At 31.2% G+C, this 13,148-nt stretch overlaps 3 protein-coding genes across 3 annotated transcripts; 1 reads left to right on the top strand and 2 right to left on the bottom strand.

Moving 5' to 3' along the window:
- Positions 1-263: 263 nt before the first annotated feature.
- Positions 264-1,418, bottom strand: PPL_10608 (response regulator; the record flags this gene model as incomplete). The annotated part of the gene is made up of 1 exon (XM_020581376.1): positions 264-1,418. One exon carries the CDS (start codon positions 1,416-1,418, stop codon positions 264-266), a length of 1,155 nt encoding a protein of 384 aa, XP_020428163.1.
- A 2,989-nt stretch (positions 1,419-4,407) lies between these two features.
- On the bottom strand, positions 4,408-6,733 carry PPL_10607 (alpha/beta fold hydrolase; the record flags this gene model as incomplete). The annotated part of the gene is made up of 6 exons (XM_020581375.1): positions 4,408-4,521; positions 4,884-4,909; positions 4,997-5,375; positions 5,447-5,616; positions 5,722-5,988; positions 6,091-6,733. 6 exons carry the CDS (start codon positions 6,731-6,733, stop codon positions 4,408-4,410), a joined length of 1,599 nt encoding a protein of 532 aa, XP_020428162.1.
- Positions 6,734-9,168: 2,435 nt separating this feature from the next.
- gefP (Ras guanine nucleotide exchange factor) lies at positions 9,169-13,039 on the top strand (the record flags this gene model as incomplete). Its single annotated transcript, XM_020581374.1, has 5 exons — positions 9,169-9,647; positions 9,726-9,798; positions 9,893-12,142; positions 12,230-12,500; positions 12,819-13,039. The coding sequence occupies 5 exons, from the start codon at positions 9,169-9,171 to the stop codon at positions 13,037-13,039; spliced, it is 3,294 nt and encodes a 1,097-aa protein (XP_020428161.1).
- Between the last annotated feature and the right edge of the window lie 109 nt (positions 13,040-13,148).

Here is a 13,148-nt window from a genome sequence, read left to right as displayed (position 1 = left end):
ATTAAAATAAACAAAAATTAAATGAAAATGGTTTTTTAAATTTATTTTAAATAGTATTACTATTATGAAAATATTTTGAGTTGATTTTATAGAATGAATATTGGTTCATTCTTGTAAATTGAATAAATAATAGATTGTTTGTTGGTTGTTGATATTACAAGTTCATGAAGGCTATACATAGATTACTAGTCATTATATAATCCATTGATTGGTTGATCGTTTGTTTTTTTTTGTTTTTCTTAATATAAATTAAATAATTTTGATTATTGAATAGGAATCGTTGATCTTTTTGATGGATCACTTCCTTTGTTCTTTAGGTAGAGAGTGATCATTGATTTCAGTGCTTCAACACTCGCCGGTTTCAGCAGATGTTCGTCGACATCCGCCGACATACACCGACTTCTCTCACTGGTTGTATAGGCTATTATAGGGATTCTACGTTGAGTTGAATTGGCCATCATTCCAAACTTTGCTTGTTCAAACTGTCTTATTTTTCCTGTTGCTTCCAGACCATCCATCTCTGGCATCTCGACGTCCATTAGGATGAAATCGTATGGTTTTCCGGATGTGGCCTCCTCGACAGCCTTCAGTCCATTCTTGGCGATGGTCACAGAATGTCCCAATTTCGAGAGCAAACGCTTTGCAACCAATTGATACATCTTATCATCCTCCGCAACCAAAATATTAGCTGTACTTTGTGTAGTCAAACTATTAAACTGACTCTGTAACTTTTCAGAATCACTTGAAACTTGCTGATGTTGTAGCTGTTGTTGTTGTTGCTGCATTTGCTGTCTCTTTTCAATATTATTGATTAGATTATTATTGATATTGTTATTGAGGTTTAAGTTATTTCCTCTTGGTGATGGAGGTGGAGTGAAAACCTCTGCCTCATCAGGTTGATTTTCTCTAGTTCCCATATTGGAAATATAATTATTATTATTATAAATAATATTATTATTATTTAAACTACTATTATTATTATTATTAATATTGTTTTTGAATAATGTATTACCACTTGATGAATAATGGTTATAATAAATTTGGAAAGTGTTGTCTTTTAAATTATTTTGATTATTAACATTAAGTAAATTAAAATTATTAATATTTGTTAAAACTGATGTTTGTGTAGTGGTTACTATTTTATTATTATTATTATTATTATCTAAGTTGTTGTTTGTGTTATTGTTGTTGTTGAGAATGTTGTTGTTGTTATTGTTATTGTTATTGTTGATGATGGTGTTAGGATGAGTGTGATTGTAATTAATAATATTTATATGATTTATTTGATTGGATTGAATAATGTTTTCAATTTTCATTTGTTTAAAAGGTCTGTCAATATCATAACTGTGAGCTCTTCTATGACCAAAGTGCTTCATCACAACAATAGTGTTGGAATATGAGAAAGCATAAGCGTCCATCATAAAAATGTACGGTGCATAAGATTCAAAACCAACCACCTTTTCTGTTATTCACTGTTCTTGTTTAAATTGTTTTTTTATTTGATTATTACTGTTGAGCACCTGCAACTTGGTGTGTGTCTGGTGTAGGTATTAAATTGTGTGAATTGAAATGTGATAATATATAATCGATGGTGATAATATGCAGTTGTTAGATGGAAAATTATAATTATTTGTTAATTTAATTTTCCTTTGGATGTGTGCAAATAATTTTAAATATTGAATTTTGGAGTTGAGTTAGAGTTGGTTGAATTGAATTGAGTTGAATTGTATTAATAGTTGGGTGATGATTAAGTATGTAGTTGAAGGGGTGGTATGTTTAAAAATAAAAGCTTTTATTACTGTCAAAAAATTAAAAATAAAACAAACGATATGTTTTATTTTATTATTAACTGGTGACTGGTTACCAATCTATTTATCTCTATCAGAGTATTCAAAATATGTCTAGCAACAACAAAAACAATACTATCAGTGAGTGATAAGCACCAAAACAAATATGATGATATACCACTACAGAGTTGCTTGGTGTGCTTGAATTGAATGATGAAATTGCTATTGTAAATTCTGAGGTTGAAAAATAAATGTGTGTGAAATGTTGAAGGAGTTGTTGGAATTTATTGGATACTGTTGTGAATAATATGACAGCAGTAAGATTGAGATATAGACAGAGAGAGAGAGAGAGAGATAGAAGAAGTTGTATATGTTTAATCAATGAATGAGAATGAGTGAAAAGTGTCAGAATAACAAGAGGGTATTGCTTTTGAATAAATACTGTTATTTGGATTTATATGTTCGTGGTTATTTATTTGTGAGTAAAAGAAGCACCTGCCAAAAGTGTGGTAATGGGTAAATTAACAACAGTCTTGATAATATAGTGTCGAAAATAACAAGGTATTAAAAAAAAATGGGGAACATTTAAATAAACTGATTGATAGTCCAAACAATAAACACAAAGCATCAGTGATACCATCAAATATCAATAATTTAATTGTTTATGTGTGTTTGTTAGTGTCACTGATGTTAATTATAACAACACACACATTTAATTTCACACACTATTTTTAGTTATAGATTTATTGATACCTGTGTTATGTGTTTGTGTGTGGTGTGTGTCTATTTGTGATTAAGTGTGTGTTTTTTTTTTAAACCTCCCCCTTTTAATAATTTCAACAACATTTGTGTGTGTGTATTCAATCAGTCCAACAATCATCATCATCATTTTAAATTGAACTGCATAAGTTTTGATGATTTTTTAAGCATTTTTGTGTTGTTGTAGTTTCCTGTTTGTTCTCTCTATCATACATGCAACCATTTGTTTTTTTTAAATAAATCTTAAACAAAAACAAAACTCACACTCTTTAAATAAATTGATTGAAATGATTTGTCTTTTGGTTTAAAAAATTTGTTGTTTAATTAGATATGACATCATGCGAAGATTCTTAAAAAAAAAAACAAAAACAAACAAACAACAAAATCTGCAATCATGTTGCAATCAATCATTTAATAACAATAGCAGACATTCACACATACGCACCAAATAACAATAACATTGTATATCTATCCTACATATTTTTGATATGATTCGTTAACTTGATGAGTTATCAAATCTTCTGCAAAAAGAAGTTCCTCGATCATCAGTTTCCGTTGTCATCATGCATCTTCAGCATCTCACGCTGATAAATATATTGACAGGTGCTTTTAAGAAAGGTTTTTAAGTTATAATAAAAATTAACAAACCTAATCGTTGTGTGTTTTTATGTGTGATGTGGTTAGCTACAACTTAATTAATTAATTATCTTTTCATCTTTTTATTTATAAATTATAATTCTTTTTGTTTTTTGATTATTATAATCTATTGGAGAAGAGGTCCTTCATCTTCGTGATTGATTATTATAAACAAGTACACTATTGTCAATGAAAATTATCATAAATATATTTTAACTTTAAACTTTACTTAAAAAAATGGTACAAAATTAATTTATTTGATTTGATTTGTAAAATTAGACAACATTATTATTGCTATTATTATGTTTTTTTATTTAATTTAGATATATAGAACAAGCAAAAACATTACGCTAACTACACATGATCAGATAATAATAAAATTATTTGTATGATTTTTGATATATTGTTTATATTTATAATTAAAACAATATCTTGTTTGATTCTTAGAAATTTTTAATGTGAACAATATTTCAACAGATTGAATTGAATTACTTTGAATTGATAGAGAGAATTTGAGTTGAATAAGGAATGTCGACACTCCTCTGTTTCTTCAAAACTCTATATTACTTTGCAAACCATCATTACTTCTTCTAAGTCTAATATCTATAGAAACATGAATACTATTAAGTTACTTTAATCTCATCGCATTATAATATCAATTGCTGATTAGGAAGTAAGTAAGTAAATAAATAAATTAAATTAATAATAAACATTATTATAACTTTCACACCTTTTTGTGTTTTTTAATTTTTAAAAAAATGAAAACAAAAAATAAAAAAAAAAAATTAATTAATTCATTCTTGGTCAGATATAAATAGACGACAATTATCTTTTATTTAACAATAATTTATAACATTTTATATTTTAAGAATTTAAGCTTAGTTAATAGTAAAGATAATCTAGTTACTAATAGTTGTACATTAATAGATATTATATATATAAATAGAGAGATTTTTAAAATGAAATTAAAAAATATCAAGAAATCTTTAGGCAAAATCAAGAATATTAAACCATCGGATTATAGCCCTGTAAAGAGGGATAAAAATGGTCAACTTCTGATTTGTGGTGATAAACCTTTAGTTTGTGGTATTGTATCGTAATGATATAAATCAACTATAATCAACAACGAAAAAAAAAAAAAAAAAAACAAAGAAAAACATGCTTTACATATATTTAGCATTCACAACACATATATTATAGTTAACTTTACAAACTAACAATCAATCTAAATATCAAATTCTAAAACCTCTACTTTTTCTCTTTCTCTTTCTCTTTCTCTTTCTCTTTCTCTTTCTCTTTCTCTTTCTCTTTCTCTTTCTCTTTCTTTTTCGAAATCTCTCTTTTTTTAATCTACTTCTTCTTTTTCTCTTTATTTTATTTTATTTTACTTTACTTTAAACTTGAAATCATCATATTACACAACATAACAACAATTGTTATAATCTATTTCAATATTTGATGATTAAATACATATAATAACATTTGGTTTATAGGTCAATATGTATTAGTTATTTTAACGCTTTGGGGAATTTTTGTCGGATTGTTTTTCGGACTTTTATATGGTTATATGGATAGTGCCAAAGATTTTAGAGGAGAACAACCATACTCAAATACCAGCCACTCAACTAATAGTACAGTAAAAACATGAATAAAAACAATATGTCTAAACTATACTATGTTAGTTTTTTTTTTTTAAATTACAAAGTGTTCTTCTTCTTCTTCTTCTTCTTTTTTATTTATTATATATTATGAATTCTAGTAGCTATTCGTTTTGAATTCTTTCTTTCTTTATTTCTTACTTTAGAATCCATAACCACCCATTCCATACTCATCACCACCGTGACTGTGTCCGTGAGCACCACCGTGGCTATGACCGTGCTCGTTACCACCGTGACTATGTCCATGTGCGCCACCGTGGCTGTGTCCGTGACCACCATGACTGTGTCCGTGATCGTTACCACCGTGACTATGTCCGTGACCACCATGACTTTCCTCTTCTCGTTCGATTTGCTTCAACTTTCTTAACTCTGGGTCGATCTTGTCAACCATCGAAGCTACATGAGTCTCAAAGATTAAAGGTGACTCTTCTCCCAATAGGAATTCACCTGAACTCATATGTAAGAATGGGAATGTGAATTTATTCTGGAAATATACACTATGATATGTTTGTAATAATCCATTTGTTAAAATAGCCTATAAATAAATATCAAGTTTCTTTAGTTAGTAAAAGTAACTAACTATAATTATTTCTTAACTATACGTACTTGTCTTGGGATAACACTATCATAATGAAGTCTTGAGTGAATGAGATCGTTGGTTCTTCTAAATGTAAGATCAGACTCAACAATGGTTCTAATATAATTATTGATATTGTTTCTATATCTAATCATATAGAAGTAACAATCGGTAGTGATTTGATCCAATGGTGATTTATCTAAATTAAATTAATTGATAAAGTTGTTGTTGTTGTTTAAACAGATAAGATTAGCTATTTGAAATATCTATAAAGAATAGCTATTTATAAAAAGCTATTACATACATGCAAATTGTAAGTATTTCCATCTAATCCATGAAATGTATGGACTTGTTGCAAGTGAGATGAGTGCTCTGTTGATCAAAGAATATTTTGCGACGTTGACATAGAATGGTTGATGACTGACATCGATAACTGGATCTCCCAATGTAACAGATGCCACTCTCTTTGGATATCTATCTAAAAACTCTGCACCGATTGCCGTTGACATATCAAATGTAACCAAATGTACTTTATTAACTGATAATGCATTAAGAATATCTGGAATACGATCTATATAATAACATCGTAATAATAATAACAATAACAGTTGTTAATCTAATGAATGAATGAATGTTTGTTATAACCCAATTAGTTTACTAGTAATATAATTACCTGCAATATATGATTGTGAACAATCTGGTAAGGAATCAGAGAATCCATAACATGGAAGATCTATTAGAATTGGATTGAGATTGGCTTTGTAGAGTGAATCTACTGATTGACGGTAGCTGAATGAAGTCGATGCCTGTCCGTGGAGGAGTAGGACGGATTCACGTGGTTGTCTTTGGTCTCTGTTGGCTTGTACAACGAACAACTTGAATTGACGCTTCGATGCACTGTCGTAAACCGGTATATAAGATCCACTCTGATAGTGCTCTAACAACGGCAATGGCATCTCCTTCAAGTAGATTGATCGATCGACTTTCTCCGGATCGACATAGTTGAAAGTCGACCACATAGCCAATGTCAAGAGTGTAATGATCAACAAACCTGTGATTCTTATACATGTTGCATGTTTTGTTCTTTTAACAATATCATCTCTTTCTACTTGTTGTTGTTGTTGTTGGTTATCAGAAGATGATGATGACGATGATGACGATTCATCTTGTGTTTGTTTCTTTACACTCTTTTTGTCATTTATCTTTTGTGGTTGCTGATTCTTATGATCATCTTCAGATTCTTTAGATTTACTTGAGCTTGTTGATCTCTTCTTTAAACCATCATCTTGATGATCATCAACTTTATTATTTTTCATTCTATTATTATCTCAATAACAATAATAATAGCTCCGAACCAATCCCAAAGTAGAGTTTTCTGAAAAAGTCTTTTAAAAAAAATTTTAAAAAAAAAAAATTAAAAAAGACCAAATGTTTTACTCTTTGAGGGAATAGAAGTCCTCCCAAGAAAATAGGTTATTTATTGAAGATTACCTCGGAAATTTCTTAAATACTTAATTACTTTCATTATCAAAAACTAGATATTTCTTTTCATAAAAATATATATATTTCTAAGTAAATATCAAAACAAAATAAACTTTAGAAACTTAATTAATTTTTTTGTTTTGTAATATGTTATATGTTGGATTTTGCAGAAATTCTTACAATCAAAACTCTATATCTTTGATTCAAAAAATAAAATTCCAATTTAATCAAAAAAATTGTATTTTTCTTAAAGATCACAATGATTCAAATATTATTTTATATGAGGAGTTTAGATCAAGATATTGAAATTTTTATTGTAAATAAACGAAATCGAATTTGGTTTAAGTTTATTTACTTTTTGGGGAAAAGGCACAAAAAAAAAAGATTGTCTTTTATTTTTTTTAACCATTCAAATAATAAGTAAAAGACGACTCTTTGAACAAACATTAATGGAGGAGTTTCCGACTTGGAACAATACAAAGTCGAGTCGATTGACCTAATTTTTTTTTGTATAATTGATATTGTCCATCGATCTTTAAACACTACAATTTATTATTTGTGGGGTTTATTATAAAAAAAAAAAAGATCATTACATCAAAACAAACAAATGCTTCACGATCAGATTAAATCGTAGCCTTGATGGAAATTTTTTGGGATAATTATTAAGTTTAATTTTAAAAAATTATTATTTTTTTGAGATCTGATTTTTTTTGGAAAAAAAATAAAAAAAATAAACACCATCTCATCCTAATTTGTTTTTGATATTTTGGTTTTCAGAATTTGCAAAAAAAAAAAAAAAAAGGTCATTCAACCTTTTGTCAATGGGTCGGCTGTGGTTGATAGTGGTCCAGTTTATTGAAAAATTTTGCCAAACATCAAACACACAACCATCTTTAAAGCAACATTGTATGGTTTCACTCTGTTGGAGCCTGGCTTACACTCAACATACTGAAATGAGGTTTGATTGTGTTTGTTTGCTTGCTTTTTTTTTTTTGTTTCTTATTTTCAACTATCTGTGTTCTTTGTTGTATTAGCTAATCAATCCAAGAGGAACAAATTTATTATTAGTCTTTTTTTATAATCTATAGTTTATTATATTAATAGTTTGTTTGTTTTTTTTTTAATTTATAATCTTATTTATTTTATTTATTATTGTTATTTTTTATCCCTTTTTTTTGTTTATTTATTTTTCTAACGAATTCTAATAATTATTTATATAGTATTTATTTATTTATTTATGATAATAATAAACAAAAAACAAATAATATAGACACACAGAGATATACATATATTTTAAACAGGTTGTTTTTTTTTTTTTAAAAATTGTAGCTTTATATTTATTTATTTATAAATCAATTTAATCGATCATTATAATAATAATAGTTTTTATTTTTATTTTTGTGGTATTCAAACAATAAATGATTTAGATACCAATCAAAGAGCCACAACCACAAAAAAAAAAAAACAAAAAAAACACAAAACAAGTCTCAAAAAGAAAGTGAAATCCTTATTTTGTGATAAATTACAATATTAATATTCAAACAGCCCATTAATTTACCCAAATTAACAGTTCCCACTTTCTAAAACCAAAAAAGTACAACAACACACAACATTGCTTACAATAGCAATAGTAAGTCAATAAATATCAACAGCCAAAAACAACAACATCAATAAAACAAACAACAGTAACAGTAGCAACAACAAGAAAACAAACAAATAGCATTTATAAAAGTGTTTTTTACAGGAAGGATAGAGTAATAGTTTCAGACAACAACAAGATAGCAGTGACAATAGCAATTTTACAATTGAAATATATCAAAATCAACACTGTTGTAAAATCATCGATAGTCGTTATTATTATTTTATTATCGCAGGATAGAGACAGGTTAGCTAGAAAGGTCTCAAAAATTAATTGGCATTGAATTGAAGAAAGAAAAGCATCAAACACAATCAAGTGGAATCTTATCAAAAAAAAAAAAAACAATGTCGGACATACCCCATATAGGTAATACCAATATTCATGAATCTCAATAATTATCACCTTCCACCTCTCATCACACATTCAATAACAAAAATATATCATGACACTTGTTTCTTGTTGTTTTTTTTTTTAAATTAAACTATGATGGTTAGTTTACCTTTTGTTTTGTTTGTTTTTTTTTTCTATAGATTGGATACATTTACATTAAAGTTGGATAGATAAGATAATAGGATAATAATAGTTATGTTTAGTATTAAAATAGGATATCAAAAGATGGGATGTGAAACAATGGAATGCGATGAAGTGTCAGGCTTACTTGATATCCCAACATCTGACTCTATTCCAATCCCACCTCCACCCCCACCATTATCATACTCCCACTACACTTTTAAAAACAAAATAATCAACAAAATGATGTTGGATTTGAATACAACAGATAACAACAACTCGAATAACAACGACTCGAACAACAACAGTGATACCAATAGTAGTGATGGTGAATTTTCAAACTTAAGCGATGAACATCAAATTCAATTAAAACGATATCACAGAACCATATCAATGCACACTCTATCTGGCTCACCGACATCATTCATCGCACCTACACCAAACAACCACCAACCTACCTACTATTACTTTAATATTAATAAGATTGAATATTCACTACAAACAGAAAAACAAGTTATAGACTGGATATACAAGTTGACAAATACTAAAATAAATCCACCCATTTGTGAGTCCTTGAAATCTGGAGTCATTTTATGCAAGTAAGTTAGTTATAATATTTTATTAATACTTTTAAGATAATACTAACCAAACCAATTTTATTATTAAAAACAACAAAGGTTATTAAATACAATTAAACCAAATTATGTTAAAAAGATAAATACTACTGTACAGTCACAATTTGCTCATAGAGTAAGATGATCAAACAATATTATTTAAATAGTTTTCTCAAACATTTATAGAAATTAACCGTTTTTCAACTTACTCTCTTTTTTATATATATTAGGAAAATCTATTAAGTTTTTGTAAAGGATGTGAAACTTTAGGATTTCCAGAAGATGTATCTCGAGTTCCAGAGTTGGTTTTGGAGGGAAAAGATATCATCGTTGTAAAAATATTATTTGCTTTAATGAAGTTTATGGAAAAGTCGAACAGCAACAACAGCAGCAGTAGTAGTGTTTCATCGCCATTGTCAACATCACCAACCTCACCATATAGCAAACCAAACCAACCAATTTCACCGGTCCAACCAAAAAGGGTTGGTCCGTCCGTTTCCGAAATAAATTTACATAACAATCACAATAACAATCACAACTCACAACTTTCATCATCAGGAAATCATTATCACAATAACCAAAACGGTCATCACACCATTTCATCGAGTAGTCCATCGAAACCGAGATTCAACAACAAACCACCAACATCAGAGCAAATAGCATCGGCGCTATCATCAGGATCGGGACAGTCAACAGCTAGATCTCCACCTACCTCACCACGTAGAGAACCTCTTTCACCGCCACCCGAAAACAAAATACCGGATTTAAGTTTATCGAATCCACCAAACAACAGGCCACCACTACCACCACGTAACGCCAGTCACAACGGAATTGCCAACCATAGTTTAGCTGCTCCAATTATCCAGCCAAGAAATGAAGAAAATAATCATAACAATCACATCAATCATAATCACAACAATCACAACCATAATAATCACAATCATAATCACAATCACAACCATAATAATCACAATCACAATCATCATAATTCTGTAATAACAACACCTTTACATCAACAACAAACAATTTCTCAACCACTTTCAACTTCAACATCATCATCATCATCACCACATCTGACAACAATAACAGTAGCAGAGGATAGAGAAAAGGATAGAGATAATATGAATAATAGTAGTGACTCTGTTGGTAGTGATAAGCCATCTCTGAATAGATCGACATCGAACCAATCGAATCAAGTTTCTCAAATTGGTTTCCCAAGTGGCAATGGCAATGATTCTTCGCCACCAGGCAGTATCTCACAGGGTATGACCATACCAGGAAAGAAACCACGTTCCAGTACGAAACAACGTATCGAGAAATTCTTTAGCAAGACATCGTTGGTCAGCAAATCCAGTCGACAGATTCCAATGTCAACTTCACCCAATGCCTACGGCGGTCCAAACTCACCGACCTCCGCACCTTCAATGAGTGGCAGTGGCGGTGGATTCATGATCAAGAAAGAAAAAGACAAAGACAAAAAGAACAAGGCGATGGCAGACATTGAAATCGAGGTGGACAACGATGGATACTACAACAATGGACAGTCGGCAATGCAGTCGTCTGGCGGCTACACAGCGGAAACCTACGAGGAGGACGGTGGTATCGACGACGGTGCCGCACTCACACAGGAGCTCTCGCAGGAGGAGCTGATGAAGAACATCAAACAGATTGAATTCCTCTATAAGGACCGCAAGATTTTGAAGGAGCGCATCAATTTCACCTATCCCGAGAAGTACAGGTCTTTCGTTGCTTACGACGCGCTGCTACAACAAGAGAAATCACCGACTTTTGTCAACTCTGCATTCCTGGCACTCTCACCCAAGGCGCAAGCAGAGGTGTGTCGTCGTGAAGAACGGAGAATGCTCTCTGATATCTTCACACTGAAGAACGTGCTCAACGTAGTCGAGGAGAACAAAGCACTGGTGATTCGTGCGGAGGAGATGCAAAAGATGGTCGACCAGTTGATTGTCGAGAAGAAAGCACTGAATGCACGTTTCGACGAGATGCTAGCAAGCAAATCGAAAGCGGAAGCGAGTCGTGTCGAGGAGGAAGGTATCATCTTTAGCGAGGTCAACGGCAAGTTTGAAACGATAAAGGGTGGCAACACCGACAAGCTGATCGAACGTCTGTACAATAAGAATATCATTGGATCGGTCTCTGACTATGTCGATACGTTCCTCTTGACATACCGTTCGTTTACCACCTCGAAATACGTACTGGAGCGACTGACAAAGACCTACAACGACAACTCGGCAACAGAGGACGGTGCCGGAGCGGATTCCGAGAGTCAATTCATAGTCGAACAAGAGAATCTCGGAAAGAAGAAGATTCGTCTGAGAATTTGTAACTTTTTGAAGCGTTGGGTAGATGTTTTCTTCCACGACTTTGACAATGAACTACTACAAGAGTACAATGTATTCATTTCCAAATGTAAAGATGAAAAATTAAATAATTTATTAAGAAGAACTTTAGAAAAGAAAGTAAGTTATATATAACTAAATAGTTATCTTATCAAACAAATAGTAATTATAATATTAATATAATATTTTCTTTCATCAACAACTTAGTTATCAGGTGCATCATCAACTAAAACAGCAACATTTGGTGTACCACCACCTCCTGTTATTCCACCAAAGACACCGATTTTATCGATTGATGATATCGATCCTGTGGAGATGGCCAGACAATTGACTATTATCGAATTCGATATGTACAGACAGATTGCATCGAAGGAGTTGTTGTCACTCTCTTGGCAGAAGAACGACAAGGAAACTAGATCTCCCAATTTGCTAAAGATGATTCACCGTTTCAATGAGGTGTCGAATTGGGTGGTGACAAGTATCGTGCGTGAGAACAACCTGAAGAAGCGAGCACAGAACCTGAAGCGATTCATCAAGTTGACAGAGGAACTGCGCCGTCTCAACAATTTCAACTGTGTATTCGTGATAGTATCGGCGTTGCACTCGGCATCGGTCAATCGTTTGCAAAAGACGTGGAGTGAGATATCGAAGCAACAGCAGAAGCAATTCGAAGAGTTTGTCGTTCTGACATCGCCGAACCTCTCGTTCTCAGCGTATCGTGAACAACTTCACAATTCCAACCCACCGTGTATTCCATATCTGGGTGTGCATCTCTCCGATCTGACATTCATCGAAGAGGGTAACCCAGACAAGCTGGAGAATGGATTCGTCAACTTTTTCAAATGCCGAATGGTGGCAGAGGTCATCAAAGAGATCCAACAATACCAACAACAGCCATACAATTTGGCACCGGTTCCAGAGATTGCCACCTACCTGCAGACACACAAAAACGTATCGGAATCTGATTGTTTCAAACTATCATTAACCGCAGAACCAAGAGAATCTATATCAACCTAACACACACACACAAAAGATTAACCAAATTTAATAAACTATTAACTTTTATTATATTACGCAACAACAACAAACAAACAAGCCAATCAATCAATCAATTTTTATAATTATT

This window comes from Heterostelium album (assembly GCF_000004825.1).
Source record: "Heterostelium album PN500 unplaced genomic scaffold PPL_scaffold14, whole genome shotgun sequence".
Lineage (NCBI taxonomy): Eukaryota > Evosea > Eumycetozoa > Acytosteliales > Acytosteliaceae > Heterostelium > Heterostelium album.
This window is presented reverse-complemented; position numbering and strand designations above follow the sequence as displayed.